The 18,591-nt window shown below is 48.6% G+C and overlaps 1 protein-coding gene across 5 annotated transcripts; it reads right to left on the bottom strand.

Annotated features, from left to right (window-relative positions):
* Nucleotides 1-1,309: 1,309 nt before the first annotated feature.
* On the bottom strand, nucleotides 1,310-18,331 carry Sh3bp5l (SH3 binding domain protein 5 like). 5 transcript variants are annotated; one of them, NM_001161338.2, is made up of 7 exons: nucleotides 18,236-18,331; nucleotides 17,175-17,784; nucleotides 11,239-11,301; nucleotides 10,961-11,089; nucleotides 7,591-7,752; nucleotides 3,553-3,726; nucleotides 1,310-3,108 (listed from the first exon to the last, which is right to left on the bottom strand). In NM_001161338.2, exons 2-7 carry the CDS (start codon nucleotides 17,355-17,357, stop codon nucleotides 2,641-2,643), a joined length of 1,179 nt encoding a protein of 392 aa, NP_001154810.1. In that variant the 5' UTR covers nucleotides 17,358-17,784; nucleotides 18,236-18,331; the 3' UTR covers nucleotides 1,310-2,640. The 5 variants fall into 5 exon arrangements, with proteins under 5 accessions (NP_001154810.1, NP_077800.3, NP_001295096.1 ...); NM_024480.5 differs by having other exon boundaries at nucleotides 18,246-18,331; NM_001308167.1 differs by having other exon boundaries at nucleotides 1,310-3,099; nucleotides 18,246-18,331.
* Nucleotides 18,332-18,591: the final 260 nt, after the last annotated feature.

Here is an 18,591-nt window from a genome sequence, read left to right as displayed (position 1 = left end):
AGGCTAGTCTTTTTACTTGTAGGAAACACATTTTCTGGCCTCCTTAGTCTCTGCTCACTTACCTGGCAGGTGACTAAGCCAAGGACAAACTGCATGGAAACAGCCCAAGCATTATCCTCTGATGTCCCACTGCACCAGAAGCCTTAAGGACCCTGCCTGCCAAGGGCCACCTCAGCAGCTCACTCCTGAGAACTATGATTATGTTATAGTCTTAAGCTCACTAAGACTGATTTTTGATGTTTTTTCTTTACATAAAAGAGAAAATAACTACACACACAAAAAATACCCACTAAGCTTAACTATTGTAACTGTCTCATTACATGCACAGCACTCCACTCTGAACCTTTAATAAAGGCAATTCATGTTTAACTCTATTCACCCAAAGCCATGTATGTACTCATGGTACATTCTGACAGATCAGGAAGGTGGCTTCAAAGACCTGGACAGTACCTGTCAAAAGGTACAGTGAAGGTTCAATTGTCCTGGCTCCCGGTGGCCCTGTGTATCCAGTGTCCCCAGGATCAGAGCTCTGCCTGTACCTCTCCATCTTTGGCCTCCACCCTGCCCTTCCCTGACACCTAGAGTCCTACCATACTGGTAATTCTTTCTCTCCTGGGCTGACCCACTGCCTCAGTGGGCCTTACTGTCCAGCCCTAGCATGTCCCACAGCATTTTGATCACGGTCTCAGAACTTAACGATCCTCTGCCCTTCACCTCCTGGATGCTGGATTACAGTTGTGGGCCACATCTGTTTACACTGCATGGAGAGTGGCAAGCCTCAGCTTTACCTCTAGGGCTTCCGGGAACCTGATTTACTGGATGTTTCACAGGTGTCTCCCATCCGTGTCTAAATAGACTCTGGCCTCTCACACCTATAACCAGATGTGCTCCAACTCGGGAGTCACTCTCTGTGACTATGTCCTGATACTGCAGTGGACAGAAACCACTGTCTACTGGAAATTCAAGGTTCAGCATCACACTGTTTTTAATAACCAAGTGTCCCTACTTTGATCCCTCTCCTTTCTTAAAGTTTATGTGCAGACACACCCAGGATACTATGTGTCCTAACCGTGGCCACTCCACCCTGCAGGCCCTCTGCAGCAGGGCCACCCCTGGCATTCATTACTGTAGAACACAGCCTTCTGGGCACTGGCTCCCCAGCCTTGTCCACTTAGCTTGGGTGTGACCACCAAAAGCTGGCACCTCTCTCCCCTCTTCTCAGTTGGTGTGTACTATCTTGATTCCTTGACTGCATGGTCTGAAGAGCTCCCTATCTCACCCCCATGTCTCTTTTAACAGACAGTAAACATCACTGTTACATAAACTATTTTATTTAAATAAAACCAGGACTGACCCTTTCCCACACGCACCAGCACATGCACTCGCACAGTCATGTCCTCCTCGTTTCTGTGCTGCCTGAACAGCCACCTCAAACCCACAGGTTTTCATTGTGACCATCCTAAAACCTGAAAATTGGGAGATCCCATGCGAGACAACGGGCACTCTTCTCCCAGCCCTGGGCACGCGCTCTCCTCATCCTCCTGATGGGACAGGAGGTCAACTCCTCCAAGGCACCCAGATCAGGTGTGGTTTCCCTTCACACAGCCCAGGAACACCAGCACCCAGAGCTGCTCTTTGAGGCTGGAACCCCTCACTTCAAGTCAATTCCTCTCATAAAAGAAAGGAGGCTTTGCACCCATGCTTAAGCGCTCTCCAAAGGTTCCTGGCGTAGGTACCATCTGGTGTGAGGAAGAGCAATAGAGAGCAATTGAGCACCAAGTTCTCTAATGCCACCCTGTAGGAGGGTGCCAAGCTCCAGTTCAACCTCTACCAAGAAAAAGCAAGCCCAGCGCCACACATGGAGAAGGAGGGATGGCAAGGTCTCAGCCTTGAGAATCTCCCATCTCTAACCCTCCAGCATAGACCCCATTGGGACCCACTAGCACCTTGGCAATTGTAAGGGCTCAGCCCAACTGGAGACACATCACACAGGCAGGGGCCATTTGGAGTTGGCCCAAATGCCTGTGTTGATAACAGGGTTCAACTCCCCCACCTGACACTGAATGAAGGACACACAGCACAGCGGCTAAGGTCACAAGAGGTGCACTGACAGAAGGTGGTGTCTTCCAGAGGCACATGGACATTGTACACATTGCTCACAGGCAAGCTGGGACAGGACAAGAGCACAGGCTGCCGGGGACTCAGCAGCATATCTAGGGCACGCCTTCTGGGAAGACAGGGCCAGGAATCAACGGGTGAAAGCCTGTCCAACCACTTGGGCTAGGATGCTCATGTTCTCACATGACCTCCTGCGTCTTCTAGACCAAGTTCCCTGAGGGAAAAAGCCAGACAGATAGAAGTCAGGTCAGAATAGGAAATCAAGAGAGCATCAGAGACTCGAGTGCCAGCACGGGGAGAAGAGACAGGGCCAGAGAGCAAGCCTTCTAGGTGGGTAAGGCAAAGAGAGAGCTGCCTCCTGAGAGAAGGAACGGTGAGAAAGCTGGGGACACAGGACTGAGACAGCTGATCCTGCCCAAGGAAGGCTGCAGACCAGGATCTGGGGCAGACAGGACTTGAGGAGGGAAGGCCTGTGGGCCCTGATTGCCCATGGTAGAAATCAAGCTAGCTCTGGCCACAGAGCTACAGGCTGACACTGCGCTGGTGCCGACCCCCTCGAACTCCGATGTCACTTCCCCGGCGTCCCCGGCTCTGGGCTCCCAGCTCTTGGCCATCTAGACTGGCATGGTCCGAGAGGCCACGCAGGTGCTCCACTGAGTCACACTTCTGCAGGTCAGAGGCCACAGTGCGCAGACTCAATAAGCTTAGCGTGTCCGTATCTGGGCCTGGGCCAGGCCCAAGGCTGCTGCCCTCCTCTAGGCCCCCGCCCTCTGCCCCTTCAATCCCACTGTCCCCATCCTCAATGCCCTCAGGTCCAGCTTCAGCCCCAACAGGGGAGGATCGCCGTGGGCCCAGGGGGTGCGGGGGCAAACCCCGGCGCCTGGCATGAATCTGCTCACTGATCTGCTCCAGATTACGCAGGGCCACCGAGTAGCGGGTCTTGGCCTGCGCCACCTGCTGCTCCAGTTCTGTCACCTTGGCCTTGTGCTCCTGCAGAAAAAAATAGGTAAGCTATGAGATGTCTTCTGACCCACTCAGCACTTGTCCCTGAGGTTAGACTTCCTACCCCAGAGCCCCTGGACACCTTCAGCACCTCTGAACTGCAATACTCTCTCCAGCCCTACTGTCCTCTGAATGTCCCTCCTGACCTGAGCCCCAGCGAGCCCTCCTCCCAGGTCTTCACCCCTCTGGCTCCCCCCTCTCTCTCCACTCTTCCTCCCCAGCTGGCTGGTTTCCCCCATTCCAACCTCCCACCCTTCTCATTTACCTTTGCTTCCTCATCAGTGTTCTCCACGGGCACAAGCCGCTCACCCCCGCCTCCCACTCCTGCAGGGTCATTCTGAGCACAGGCTACAGTACTGGCTGGTCTAGCAAGGTTGACCAAAGCAGCACACCAGCACTCGCTGTACCTGCCCACCCTCCCCCATTAGCTACCTCCAGGATTTGGCTGAACTGGGCCTTGAGCTCAAAGTAGGGGCGGCTCTTGCCAATGGCCCGCCGGAGGGTCTTCTGCAGGGCCTGGACCCGAGCTTCAGCCTGCTGGCACAGCCTCGTCACACGCTGATGCTCCCGTTCACCTCGAAGCCGCTCTTCCTCTGCCTCGTTCACCTGGCCCAGGTTGGGCGGGGGACACACATCAGTGAGCTGGCATTCAAATGGGATCTGCCCTAGGCTGCCAATATGTACACTGCCCTGAGGGACCTGAACAGGATTGTCTACAAAGCCCTCGACATTCCTGCAGTCTACAGAGGAAGACAGATAAGGACTGGGGGCAGCGAGAGCACCTTACCATCTCTTTTGGACACAGATCTCAAACACATGCCTCTGAAAGCCTCTCTTCCCACTGTCTAACGTGTACTTGTACGACCTGCTCTAGGCGCACAGCATGTATTCATATTAACTGAGTTATGTTTTCATTGCCGGGGTTGGAGATTTACCGAAACAAAATGGCGCCCAACGTATTGATTTGAATCCAACTAACCTGAGATAAAAATTCCCTGCCCACCCCCCAACCCCTGAATGGGGCTTGGGCAGTGATGTAAGCTGCAGCAGTATGGATCTGAAGCCGACTGGGTTAGAGGGGCTCACAGAGAATGGCAGAGGCATCTACACCTGAGAGAGCCTTTCTATGTTTTCTTCCCTGTATCCTTCACTCCCCACCCTGCCTCCCCCACCTCCAAATGGGAACACAGACAACTCAGGTCAGCTTCTCCCTGTGAATAAAGAATTGGGAGACAAAGGTACAAAGGACTCCAGACCAGGTGATTCATTGATATAAAGAGAGAAATATAACCTTTTGATACTTAAGGATGATATAAAGATATATTGCTCTAATAAGTCTTACAGGATACTCATATTCTGTCTAACGTGGGTTCCACGGGAATTTTGGGTTTAAATCCTGGTTTGACAAGCTGCTTCTTATAAGCAGGTATAGAAAGGAAAGGGAAGGGGAAGGGGGGAAGGGGGGAAGGAAAGGAAAGGAAAGGAAAGGAAAGGAAAGGAAAGGAAAGGAAAGGAAAGGAAAGGAAAGGAAAGGAAAGGAAAGGAAAGGAAAGGAAAATAGAAGTGTGAATCAATTGTTTTAAAGACAGTATGATAAAGTCTGCAGGAGACTCATATTCTGTCTAACATGGGCTTCACAGGAATTTTGGGTTAATATCCTGACATGACAAATTAGAAAGGCCTAAAGAGGCTAAAATGTGTGTGATTTTGAGTATTGTGGTTGTTTTATTGTTCCTCTGGGACAGAGGGCAAACTACAGGTTTTCCTGGTTACCGGCTGAAGGCTATGCTGACTTGGAGAAAAGGTTTTGTCTTTGTGTTTTTGGCAAAGGTGATTAAGGTATTTACACCTTCCAGAGTTCTATGGATCAGATTTGATAGAGGGAGACCCCCTGAGAACTAGATTCCAGAGAATCAAACAAAAAGGTTATCTTGATGATACTAAAATTTTGCTTTGAGATTTAAATATTACAGAACATATAGTCTTGGTGAATTTCATCATCAGACATGCTGAACTGACCTGCCAGAACTCCTGATGTCTTGGTTTTTCATCCGGATCCAGTCAGGACACAGACATCAGAGACTAATACAATCATTGGTGTGGCCTTCTTAAGGCCAACCAACTCCCCCATTTTCCCTATCCTTCCCACTCCCTTCAAAATATCTCAACGCCCACATTCAGCTTGAAGAAGTTATGAAGAGTCGTCGTCCCAGTTCCCTAGGCTTTGGGGCTGGGGGTGGTTATTATAGGTTGCCTTTGATACTTAAAATATTTAAGTACAGGGCTTAGACCCAGTCCTTCTATTGCTGTTATTATAAACAGATCTGAGATGTTTAAGCCTGTGAGTTAAGGGCCAAATAGGAAATCCATGGCTTTGAGTTTATTGTTAGGGTGTTTTCAGTTATTTTAATCAGAAATGGTTGAAAGTAGGTAACAGAAAGCAGTCCAGATTAATTCACAGATAGTTGGTTTTCAAAAACGTCAGAAGTCCACAGAATGTGACGTTTAATGTTATTTATTCACTTGTTGAGACCAGTCTACTCCAGACAGCTTTCCCTGTCTTGGATTCAAAGAACAAACCGAGCCTCTTTGAGCTACTCCACTTGTGGCGAAACAGCCACTAGGCAAGAATTGCCTCATTCATCTACAGACAATACTGTCCAAAGAAAGGACACAATTACAGGTTAGTATAGCTTGACTCTGCGAGACAGAGTAGGCTAGTCCTTAATATTTCTGTTTCTCTAAGTCTGTCAGATGACCCTGGCCAGTAGGCTGAAGACCGATGCTCCAACATGTTGAAGTAAGGGACTGTCCAAGTGATCAGCAGTCTCTATAAATTGGCTAAGTTTTGGAAGCTGTGTTAGGCTTCCTATATATTTTCAGTTAATATCAGTTTTTCTTGGATTTCTGATGGGGTTGAACAACTACATAGTCTCTTAGCCACCCAGGCTTTTTACTTGGAGAGGAACAGATTGGAGAGGATGGTTTTCAGATGGCATCCAATCTAAAGCCAAGGCATAGCCAGGTGCAGAGCTATAGTCTTTTAGGTAAGGATAGATGACAGAGGTTCCATTTACTTAACAAAGATGATGGACTGGGTGTTAGGTCTCTTGTACTTTATAAATTACAAAATAGTAATAGTTATGCTCAATTGTATCTGAGATAAAATAGTCTTTTAATTGGACAGAAAGGGGGAAATGTTGCAGATAGCCCTGGGGCTAATTATATTTGATGTTAATTCCATTCTCCAGTGAGGGGTTTCGAACAAGGAAAGAGTCAGTGGTGATTTCCTGTAAACCTGCTTCCCACCTTAATCTGTAAAATAGAGGAGGGCTGATGATTGGGCAGATAAAGGAAGGTGGATGGGAAGGTGGGGGAGAGAGAGGATGCAGAGGAGGAGGAAGAAGAAGCAAAGCGGAGCAGAAGCACATGGCCTGGAGAAACCTCAAGTTCTAAGGGGTCTCTTATATGGGGAAGATGGTAGTGTAGCAGCAGATCTGCCCAGTCTAGGTGCACAACATGTAATCATATTAATTGAGTGGTGTTTTCATTTCGGGGCATATTTGGGTTGGAGATTTACCGCAACAACCTGCCCCTCAGCTCTGCTGATACCGTGGAAAGCTGCCACCACCAGCCTAGTCCCTCCTAAACATGGCTGGACACCCTCGAACACATTGCAACCGTGCAGACACCACAGTCTTGAGGAACCCCTCAGTGACAATGGCTTCAGGTCAGGGACAGGAGGCACAGAGGCATGTTGGGTTCTTGTAGCTTCCACAGCCTCCCTATCTGTGTGTGGCCCAGAGCATTATGTGAGCAGGGGACAGGTGCAGGCTCCAGGCCCCTCGTCTCCCAGGCGGCGGCAAGCTCATAGCTGCTCCCATCCCTGCGGTTACACCCCAGCCTCTCTCACTATCCTCACCTCACAAGGCCCACCCCAGGACAGGGTCTTCTCTGTGCAGTCAAAGAACTGAAAGGCACAGTCACTATCCAGGAGTTGATACGGGCCTGTACATGCTGAAGGGGGCAGAATAAGCCCAGGCCCAGGTGCCCATGTGCCCATATGCCCAGTCTAGTTTTAGGAGCTTGGAAATGGTACAAAAATTATACCTCCAACACACACTAGCAGAGTGCAGGACCCACCCGTGAAGGGAAAACTTTCTGCAAACAGGAACAGGGAACCACAAAGCTGAACCCAGTGTATGAGTACTAAATCCAGGGCCACTGCCTGGGAGGAGCTTAGGGTCGGCCCCACCCAGAGGAAGCAGGAGTAGACAGGAGGCTTTCTAATGAGAACTGGAATAATGGAAGCACTGGAGGCCAAGCTAGGCAGGCATAGGACAGATCTACCTTAAAGGAAACCAAAGCTGGGGGTTGTGGGGAGGCCTGAAGTGGGAGAGGGCCAGGGAGGAGAACGGAGTAAAGGAAGAGCAAGGAACAGTGAAAGGAACCTGCTGACAGCACCCTCACCTTACAGGTAGCATGGTTGAGCATCTCCTGCCAGGTAGGGTCCAGTCGATTTTTGTCAGCCATGACCCCCTGCTCAGCCACAAAGACCATCTCCCGGGCGGCATTGTGCATGCTCACAGCCCGCTCATACCGCAAGGCCGCCTTCTGTGTCTCCTGCTGGGCCTGTGGGGGTAGAGGGTCGTCAGGATGGGAAGCCCAGGGGGAACCCCAGCCCCCCCTGCGATCCCTTGAGGAGGTAAAGACAAAAAAAAGAGGAAGGCCCACTTATAAGTTCAGCTTCATTTCCCAAACCATACTAAGGATAGATGCCATCAAAGCAATACTGTACAGATTAGAAACATAGAAGTAAATATTAAGAAAGAAAATGCCAGTGGATGGTGGCCACATGAAATCTAGCAGAGTCACATATATACATACACATAATTAAAAATGAGTATTTTAAAATAAGAGCAATATTTGCATATATCAGGCTATATATAAGATGCTTATCAGATATATGCATTCCTTGTTTAATTGCTGTCTCCAATGTATGTCATTATGTGTAGGCACATATTCCAAAATCTGAATAAAAATCTAAAATACTTCTTAGCCCAAAATTACAGTAAAGCCTGCTTCTCAGCTCATTGGCTAAGATCAGGTATAGTACCTGTTACCAGTTCAACATCTGATACATGCTATGCTCAACCTGAAATTACGGTAGGCTATTCAACCAGTGCTAGCCAAGCAAAACCCAGAGGCTGATCCCCAGCTTCCAGTTATAGGAGCGTGACAAAAAAGTACGTCTTACAAATGGAAATGGCTTAGCAGGGCCTGGTGCCTCCTCACTCACACCTTTATCCCCACCATTTGGGAGGCAGAGGCAGGCAGATCTCTGTGAGTTCAGGTCCAAGCAAGCCTATTCTACACAGCAAGATCCTGGACAGCCAAGGGAAAAAGAGGAAGAGAAGAGGAGAGAAGAAGAGAGGAGGGGAGGGGAGGGGAGGGGAGGGGAGGGGAGGGGAGGGAGGGGAGGGGAGGGGAGGGGAGGGGAGGGGAGGGGAGGGGAGGGGAGGGGAGGGGAGGGGAGGGGAGGGGAGGGGAGGGAAGCTTTTAAAGTATGACACAGGGCTAAGGGTATGGTTCAATAGCAAAGCAGTTAATGACTGAGCCATTTCTCCAGCCCCACAAAGCATTTCATTACCAAAAGGTGGCTCTCTAGAGCTCTGGTGTTATGTCATAATACAGTTACACAGATAAGATGAAGGAACCAAGACAGCACATATTATATGACCCCATTTTTATAGAATTCATAACAAAGTGGTTTTAAGACAAAAAAGCAAAATACAGAGACAGTAATAAGGGAAGACTGAATGTTTAGCTGCTGATAGCATCCAAAGCAACAGACTCCTGGCAACTAGCACACCAGTTTCTAGAGCTGGTGTGAACATACGCTGGGCACACACAGCTTTAAACAGACACATGAACCAAGAATCAAGGACTCTCAGCTCTTCAAGCTGAGAAATCACATTTCTCATAGAACCTCATCCATCTTCTGCACTTCTCTAGAAACAGAAATAGTTTGCACATTTGACAAAGTGACACATAAATTACCAAGTCAAAGTTTTTGTTATAGGTTGATAAGAGATTTATAAACAGACTATCGAAAAGAAACAAACAAACAAACAAACACCCTACCAAATTTGGCAGTATTAGTTAAGTATATAAATTCGAGAAGAATTTTAACATTCCTGAGCAAAGAGCGTTTGCTTTCAAACGGATGCTAATTATCAAATTATATGACTTACAGCTAAGTCTCTCATATATGCAAACGTAAGAAATATCTGGATGCTAAGGGATGGGCTGCTGAGGGGTGGGAGGAGAATATCTGCTCTCCCCTCCTTGTTAAACTTCTATACATTACTTAATTTATATATAATTACTAGCTTTCATCAAATTTAATTGGTTCAAAATGTAAAACTCTGAAAAAAATGCACATTACTAAGAAGTATCTCTCATATGCAAAATATGAGTGTACAATGGCTAGACTGAATGAAATTTGCATTGTAAGTAATAATATGGTGAAACTATAGTGTAGAAACCATATGGGTCACATATTTTGTGATAAACAAAGACCTATTCCCAGCAATAATAGTAAATATTAATGCAATTAAATGGCAAAAAAAAATCAAAACAGAGGATTATTGAGCCAGTACATGGTGGCACAGCCTTTAATCCCAGCACACTGGAGGCAGAAGCAGTCAGATCTCTCTGAGTTTGAGGCTAGCCTGGTCTACATAGAGAGCTCTACTACAGCTAGTGCTACATAGAAAGACCATGTCTCAGAGAGAGGGGAGGGGTGATATGGGGGTAAGGAGGGAGAGAGGGAGGGAGGGGACGCTAGGTACAGCCTGAATCCTAACTATTTAAACCCATCAGCAGGTGAGGCCTGTGGGTGGTACTCAGCATCACAGTTCTCGTCTGCTGTTCCCAAGACTCTGGGTTTGATTCCAGCCCAAGGAAAGACAGGCGAGGGGAATGAAGAGGAAAAGAAGGAAGAAAGAACAAAGCTATCAGTGGGACTGAACAAAATTTCTAAACAGGACCAATGCCTCCACCCAGTCATTTCTTGACCATGAGACATTTTCTTACATTTATGTATTTATTGTATGCATGTGTATGTATGTGTGTGCCTCAGCACAAATGCCACACCAAGCGTGTGGAGGTCAGAGGACAATACTCAGGGGTCAGTTCTCTCCTTTTACCATGTGGACTCCAGTGAATGACCTGGGATCGTCAGGCAGGAGGTGCCTTTATCCACTGAGCCATCTCACTGGCCCAATGAACACATTCCCTACAACTTTTAAGAACCTCAACTCACAGGCTGTTGAGAGCATGGCCATGTCCTTAAGTATGGTGTTTTATTCCCCATTCCACACAGAGACTGAAGACAGACAGACCGTGCATCCCTTCCTAATGAAAGGTCAAACTGCCCTAGTTCTGTCAACTTGACATACACAGCCTAGAGACACCTGAAAAGGGACTCTCAGCTGAGGGACTGTCCAATCAGACTGGCCTGTGGATGTTTATGGTGGATTGTCTTGATTGTTTCACTGATGGAAAGGGGACCAGCCTACTATGGGTGGCACCATTCCCTGGGCAGGTGGTTCTGGTCTCTACAGGAAAGCTAGCTGGGTATATGCCTTCAAGTGAGCAAGCAACAAGCTTCCTCCATGGCTCTGCCTCCAAGGTCTTGCTGGAGTTCTTGCAGTGACTTCTATCAATAGTGGACTGACCTGGAAGAGTAAGTCACATAAACTTTGTCCACCCCTAAGGTCCTTTTGGGCATGGTATTTGTCACAGCAACAGAAATAAAACTAGAACACAGGCATACCTCCTTAGCCAGTCGTCGAGCCTCATAGTAGGGCCGGGCCTTCTCAATACAGCTCCCCAAGTGAGAGCCCTGTGTGTTAAGCTTCCTGGCTGACTCCTGCAGGATCCTCCGATAGGTGGTCCTGGCCTCCTGGCAAGGAATGTGGAAAGCAAGCATACAGGTCACAGAACCTCACTTCTTCGACACACCCCTTCCTCTACCACTGTCTCAATATAGGAAAACACGAAAAGAGAACTCTCCAGAGAGCAACCCAAGGCTGTGAGGAGAGAGAGACTCACGTCTAGCTGTAGCTCCACCTGGTTGATTTCCTCACTGGCCTGGTTCAGATGTTCCAGCTCCTCCTGCCAAAGAAGCACGGGAGTTAGGACAGAAGGAAGCAACCTCAAGTCAACTACAGAAAGCCCCAGCACACGGGGGAACGGGTGAGTCACTTAGAAGAGGGCACCCTGTCTAGGCCCCAGGACAGTCTCATGTGATCTTCGTGCTTTCACTTAACTGAGTACTCCAACCCCCACTGCAGGGATGAGGAAACTCTAGCTCCGGGAATACAGCGGTACAGACAGCAGGGTGGCGCTGAGCCTTACTCTCCACTAGCGCACATCTATCTCTTCCTCTCAATGAGGAGTCCTAGGAGATGAAGGACTCTCCTCCCAGGGCCAGGAGGGCCACTCACTCAGCACATGCTCACTACATACTTCCTGGTCAGTACTTGGAGAAAAATGTGGAACACAGGGGCTGGAGTCTAGATGGCTCTGAGGTTAAGACTACTTGTTGCTCTTGCAGAGGACCCAGGTTTAGTTCCCTGAACCCACGTGGTAGTTAACAGTCATCTGTAACTCCATTTCCAGGGGATCCAATGTTCTCTTCAGCCTCCAAGGGCACTGCATGCACATGGTCTACATACATATATACAGGTGAAGCACATATTCAATTGTTTAAGACATCTTAAAAAGGAATGTAGAACACAGCACACAGAGGTGGTGACCCATATCTTTCTAGCGAGAAGGCGGAGAAGGGCAAGTACTCCAGCAGAGACAAGTAAGGCAAAGGAAAGCTATTTATTGTGTACCAGGTGAGAGAAGAAGGGAGAAAATGCAGGACACAGAAACATCAGGGCTTGGTGCATGATAAAGATAAGGACCAGGTAAAGGGGCAGGAGGGGTTTTCACCTCTCGGACGACAGAAACCCAGATCCCACCCAATATAGTACAAGTTTTCCTATCTATTTATTTTCTAAACTATGAGTATGTGAGAGGGAGAATGCATGTGAGTGGAGGTGCTTGCATAGGCCAGATACATCAAATCCCCCTGGACCTGGAGTTACAAATGATTATGGGCTGCCCAAATGGGTGCTGGGAACTTAACTCAGGTCCCTGTAAGAGCAGAATATGCTCTTAACCACCAAGTCATCTCAGAAGCCCCCGGTGCAATGTTGTCCTGGCAAGGAGGAATCTCAGGGGAAATCGCTGGACATGCTAGTTTAATGACCCACTGATGACCCTGCCTCTTTCAGTGATGTGGCATGGAGCTGGAAAGGGGGCTGGCCACAAATCATTCTCACCTGCCTAAGAAAACACATCCAACCCCAGATTCTGATGATCTGAGGATACTCCTTAAAAGTCTAGGGTGTGCCAAGAGCTCTCTATCTGGAAATTCCAGGTACTTAGTTACAGGTTCTGCAAAACTGGTGCTCAACTCCAGGCTCTGCCTTCACCATCCCAGTCTGCCTGCTGCTCCTCCGTGACAGGCATTATTAGATGACAACACCACCATCTTAGCCCATCTGCATAGATTTGATGTTGGCTCCCACTCACCTTACTTGGCCCTTCCAACCAGGAACAAGGACATGAACCCGGGTACAGCCTATCTCAGAAGAGCCATGAACCTGGCTGATTCTCTTTGACAGAGCCATTCACAGAACAATGTTGTGAACTCACACAGAATGGTCCAGTTTTCAAAGGCCATTTTTTAAAACACTTTAAGTCTCCTAGCTTAGTGTCCCTAGGGCTGAGATTAAAAATGTGCACCAGCATTGCCTGCTGCATGCACACCTTTAATCCCAGCACTTGGGAGGCAAAGGTAGACAGATCTCTGTGAGTTCAAAGTTAGCCTGGTCTACAGAGTGAATTCTAGGACAGCTGGGGCTACACAGAGAAATCCTGTTTCAAAACAAACATCAACAGAACAAAACAAAAAAAAAAAAAAAATCAAAACAAAATCAAAACTGTGGCCAGGCAGTGGTGGCACACACCTTTAATCCTAGCACTTGAGAGGCAGAGGCAGGTGGATTTCTGAGTTCGAGGCCAGCCTGGTCTACAGAGTGAGTTCCAGGACAGCCAGGGCTACACAGAGAAACCCTGAGTGTGTGTGTGGGGGGGGGGGGGGGGGAGGGGGGGAGTAATCAAAACTGTGCACCACCACAGCCAGCTATCCACCTAACATTTAAAAAGTAAAAATAGGACTGGGTATGGTGGCTCACACTTTTAATCCCAACTCTTGGAAGGCAGAGGCAGACAGATCTGTATGAGCTCAAGGCCACCCTGATCTATATAACAAGTTCCAAGCCAGCCAGGGCTACAGAGGAAAACCCTGTGTTGGTTGGGTTTTTTTTTTTTTTTTTTTTTTTTTTGGTTTGGTTTGGTTTCTGATTTGGTTTTTAAGTTAAATATAGGAACTAGTACCCCTTAACATTAAAAAGAAAAAAAAAATCCCTGCTGCCAATTACAGTGGCACCCACATGTAACCCTAACATTTGGAAAGCTGAGGCAGAGAGATATTAAGTTCAAGGTCAACCTGAACAAAAAAAACAAAAAACAAAAAGTGTGATGATCGATCAGCCTGGTGCTCCCAAAGCTCTCACAGGATAAAGGGAAGCCCCCCACACCTCCCACACCCCCCACACCTCCCACACCCCTCACACCCCCAAAGCCTGATGAACAAGGGAAGCAGGAAGAAGCAGCCAAGCTGAAGCACCAAGGCAGAGAGGGCACAGTGGGAGTCACTGAGCACCCAAAGTACTGTGTGGACAGTCAGCAACACATTCCATTTGGCCTGCTCCACTAGGAACTCCTGGCACTCATTGAAAATGGAATTCAAGGAGGACAAGGTCTGAGTCAGCATGCATCGTCTGTCAGAAAGCCAGCAGCCAGCAGGAGGATGACCTTCTTGGGGCACTCTGGACACATTCCCAGAATGCCAGGCCACTGAGTCAAAGCATGGGTGCTTGACTACAAATGTTTCTGTTCCACTCTTGGACGCTCCTGGTCCTCTTTGACAAAGCATCGAAAGGCCCAAGCAGATGATGAGTCAACAGGGCCAGGGTGATGACTGTTGTTTTAGTTATGCCAACACCTGAAGATGAGAACTCTGAGGCTGCAACGTCACCCTGAAGAATTGGGAGTTAAACAAGTGTGTCCAGGTATCCTGGCAGCACAGACCTATAATTTCAGACTCGGGATGCAGAGACAAAAGGATCAGGAGTTCAAAATCAGCATGAGCTATACAGTGAGCTCAAGACCACCCTAGACTACATGAAACACTGTCTCACAAAAAAGAAAAAGGGGGTGGAGAACATAGAAAACCTGAGAGGCCAGGCCCATCCTAGCACCACCAAACCGTTTGACCAACACCCTCTTTCCAAAAGCTGGAGGATATGAGGAATTCCAATGATCCAATGAGACCCTGATGGAGACTCAGCCTTTTCTGAAGGGGTAAACAAAGACATACTGCAGGCAGGCATGGCCTAGTCTCCCTTTACCTCCAGAGAGATCACACCAGATGACAACATGAGCTACCTGCCTGTCAGCCGTGGAACCTCACCCTGAGGATAGTCATTTCTGAGAAATTCAAAACACTCTAAAATAGGTCAGAGCCCGAGCTCTGGGCCACCCCTTGCCCAGTGGACCCAGCCCTGGCTGGGCTTTCATTTCAATCTTATCCTAGTAATGGAAGTAAGGGAAAATGTGTTTTAAGAGTCTTTTAGTGGATCTTGATGGGTCTGTTGATGGAGACACATTAAATATGCTGATCTAGAAAAACAGATACTCCCTGAAGGAGCTGAAGCACATTTTCAAGGCATGTGATGTGGATCACTATCAACACTAAAATGAACTTCAAACACTAACGCATCTCCTCAGCACCCAAAAGAATATTAATACAGAAGGGCAAACGTGACCTCCACCTGCAAACTGTGGTATGCCTCACATCATGACGCTTTTCCAACGGCAAACTCTAAATCCCTGGTGAGTCTGGAGAGCCAACCGACACATGCCTGTGTCATCAGATGAGCCTTCCCTCCCTGTACCACCTACAACACTACAATAAATGCCATACAGCTCGGCAAGAGAAACAAGGGTCTCGATGGCCCCCTAGTCCCCATCACTCTGCACGCTCACTGGAGGCAAAGTAGACCTTATGCATTCCCGAGACATTCCAACACTGCCAGAGCTCACTGACAGAACTATGATGGCAGAAATGTTACATCTATGCCATCGCTACAGTACACAACTGCATTTTTTTTTATCTCAAATGACTGTATTTCCATAGCCACAAGTGTGCCTCTTCAGTCTACTGCCTTCGCCTATATGATTACTGAAAAAATACACAGAACAAGAGGTTGATGAACGATAGCAGGAGAGAAGGTATTGCCTGCGCAGAATGAAGGATGTTTCAGGGAGGTGCAAGAAGTGCATTACAGGCCCTTCTCATCCAGGAACAGAGAGTTCCTTCTTAACTCACTATCTGTAATCTTCCAGACCCTTTGCACAGTGAATAGGAGCTGTGCACACCAGACAAACCAAGTCCCTCACTTTACTGACAAACAGAAGCTCAAAGAAGCTAACGGTTTCACAAATTCCCAAATCATGGAACTTAAGTGACTTGAATATCTATCCCAAGACTTCTTTTTTTCAATGCACTCTCTCAGTGGAGGACAAATCCTCAGAATGGATGAGAGAAGCTGAGTTGTTGTCAATGCAGCATCTTGAAGCACAGCAGAAATAAATTACTGACTCATGCCAGAAAAGAATAGCTCGCCAATGCTCCACTATAAGGTCACAAACAACCCAAGGAGCTGAGCTTCAGTACACACACACACACACACACCCCAGGACCAGACTTACTTTCTTTGCAATTCACTGGCACTACCCAGTAAGGTTTACTGAAGGAGAAGCCCAAGAATTCAAGCTCTGGGATGTTCTAGCTACCTAGAAGGAGCTAAATCATGTTCCCAGTAACAGCATCTCAGATGCAACCTATCTGAATAGCAGCCCTGGACCCCAGACATACAGCACGTATTAGCCATTATCAGCCCATATCAGAAACTTTCCCATACAGTCCATTTAGACAGTACCCTGAAACACGATAGATAACTAAGCTTGTCCTAGCAGGCCATCTCCTCCACAATGACCACTCTTCCTCATACCAGTTCCCTGAGTCTCTTACACAACCATCTCTCTGGTTTACCAACTAGACTGTGCACATTCCATGACAGTAAACTATCCTGACATTCTTTTGGTAAGCCCACAATTCCAAGAGCCAGAAATATATATTAAAGGCCAATCACAACAGAGATAAATCCTTGCAATATAAAAAGTTTCCTGCTGATCATGGTGGCACACACCTAATTTAATCCCAGGAGCAGGGAGGCAGAAGCAGGCAGATCTCGGAGTTCTAGGCCACCCTAGTCTACAAATCAAGTTCCAGGACAGCCAGGGCTACACAAGAGAATCCTGTCTCAAAGAGAGGGGGATGGGGAGGAGGGAAGGGAGTTGATTTCCTTACAGACTCAAACCTTACCGTGCCTTTCAAATACCTGAAAGGTCTCACAACTCAAAATGATTCTGAGAGACATATCTAAGAAGGTAAAAGGTGGGGGGGGGGGGGGGGAGATTTCCTCAGCCTCCAAACTGCCTCCCAGTCTCAGCCATCTCCTCTTGCCTCCAGGATATGTAAGATACCTGAGCTAGCAATCTTTTTGCTTATTCAGAAAGAAGAACAATGAGTGGTTCTATGCCCCAAGCACTCAGGCAGGGTCCCTGCTCTCCATCAGCACTTGTCACACTTGTCACACTGAACCGCCACGTTTTATGTACATGTCTGCTTCCCTTTCCCACCCCAGCCCACTGTGAGAGAGGAGTCTAAGGCCTCATTGATCCCACAGCTCTTCAGCAAGTCTGGCCTCTGGACTTCTGACCTCCTCCATCAGCCTTCTCACCTGTATCCTAGGATCCAGTTCCTCCTCCTCTCTAGGGGACAATTTGGTCTCACTGCTGTTGCTTCCACTTCCTCCAGGCTCCTCTGCGACCGGGCTCCTAGGGCCCTCATCCTCTACCACCTCTGACCGAAGTTCCCCCTGCGGAGTCTCCCGGCCCCCTGCAGCCTTTTTGAGATCAGCCATGCTGGCTGGAAGAGGGCAAAGCCCTATGCACAAGAGAGGGCTGGCATGCTGGGAGCAGGGCCCCAGTTTGAGGCTTCCTGGACTTTGGATGGAACAGAATAGGGCTTTCTCTTCTCAAAGGCCGAAGAGAAGCAGCACAGATGGGCCTCGCGTTCAGTTAGAGGCTGAGCTTCGAACTGCTGAGGAGGTCCTTATAACTAAAGCTTCGTCTGTGCAAAAGTTCTTCACACCTCACCACGGGGAGCCCACCAAGAGACCCCAGCGGCAACAGCTCCAACTCAAGGAGCAAAGGGGGCCTGGATCCTGGGCCGACGCCTGGGAAGAGGAGCACCATTCGGGAGGGTGGAGGCAAGCGCCTCCAGGCTGTGGTGGCAGATGGAGAGAAAGCTAAGTCCAAGCAGAGGGTGGGAGATGCGCCTCTGGGGAGCTGCAGGAGACACAAAGGTCAAGTTACATAGGATGTCAGCATCAGAACCTTGGCCAGCAGCCTCCTCCGCGTCCTGGGTCTCCCCAAGATACCACTGGTTTCCCAACACACACTCCCGAGATCCGACCAGTCCCCCACCTCAACTTCTTTCCTCCGGCCTCAAGGACTTTAGGTCCGACTCTGCTCGCGTCCCTGTTCCCTCCACAGTCCCTCCCCTTCCAAACTTCCCTCTGAGCCCCACCCTCTCTCCTCCACACCCTTTTTCTACCAAGCCCGTCCCCCTCGGTCCGGCTTTGCAATTCACCTTCTATCCCCCAACCTTGCCTCTCCAGCCCTGGGGGCCATCTGAGCCTCCAGGCTCCAAGCGCATACTCTTCCGCGGACCCAGCGTCTGAGTCCCAGCCATCCCATGTAACCAGGCGAAAAAAAAAATGCCCCTTCCCGGCTTTACCTCAGTTTACCTTGCTTTACGGGGAGCGTCTACGGAGCAAACAATCTTCCCCCTCCCTCCGCAACAAGACCGTCCAACCAAAAACGCCCTGGCAGAGAGGAAACGGAAATACGCCATCGCGTAAAAACGCTATTTTTTTTTTTCCTCTCTGACAAGTATTGCCCGATGTAAGCTCACGCTCGGCGTGCTAAACGTTCAGGGTCCGTACAAGATGGCGCTACTCTACATCCGACGTCGCCTTTCCTAGCTCCCAGTTCACCCGCCAACCAAGCCTAAATAAAATGAATGCATGAGTAAGAGTTGCTGAGGAAAACTACAGCAGGTGATGAAAATCGATAGTCCCTCCCAATTCGAGA

Source organism: Mus musculus, chromosome 11 (genome assembly GCF_000001635.26).
Source record: "Mus musculus strain C57BL/6J chromosome 11, GRCm38.p6 C57BL/6J".
NCBI classification, from domain to species: Eukaryota; Metazoa; Chordata; class Mammalia; order Rodentia; family Muridae; genus Mus; species Mus musculus.
Note: the sequence above shows the minus strand (reverse complement) of the source record. Positions and strands in the feature narration are given on the sequence as shown.

Coding starts and splice junctions, on each gene's coding strand:
- Sh3bp5l (NM_001161338.2), bottom strand. CDS start 17,357: ATGGCTGATCTCAAAAAGGCTGCAGGGGGCCGGGAGACTCCGCAGGGG. Junction 11,090..11,238: donor AGGTGGAGCTACAGCTAGAC/GTGAGTCTCTCT, acceptor ATTCCTTGCCAG/GAGGCCAGGACCACCTATCG. Junction 3,109..3,552: donor AGTTCAGCCAAATCCTGGAG/GTAGCTAATGGG, acceptor TTTTTTCTGCAG/GAGCACAAGGCCAAGGTGAC.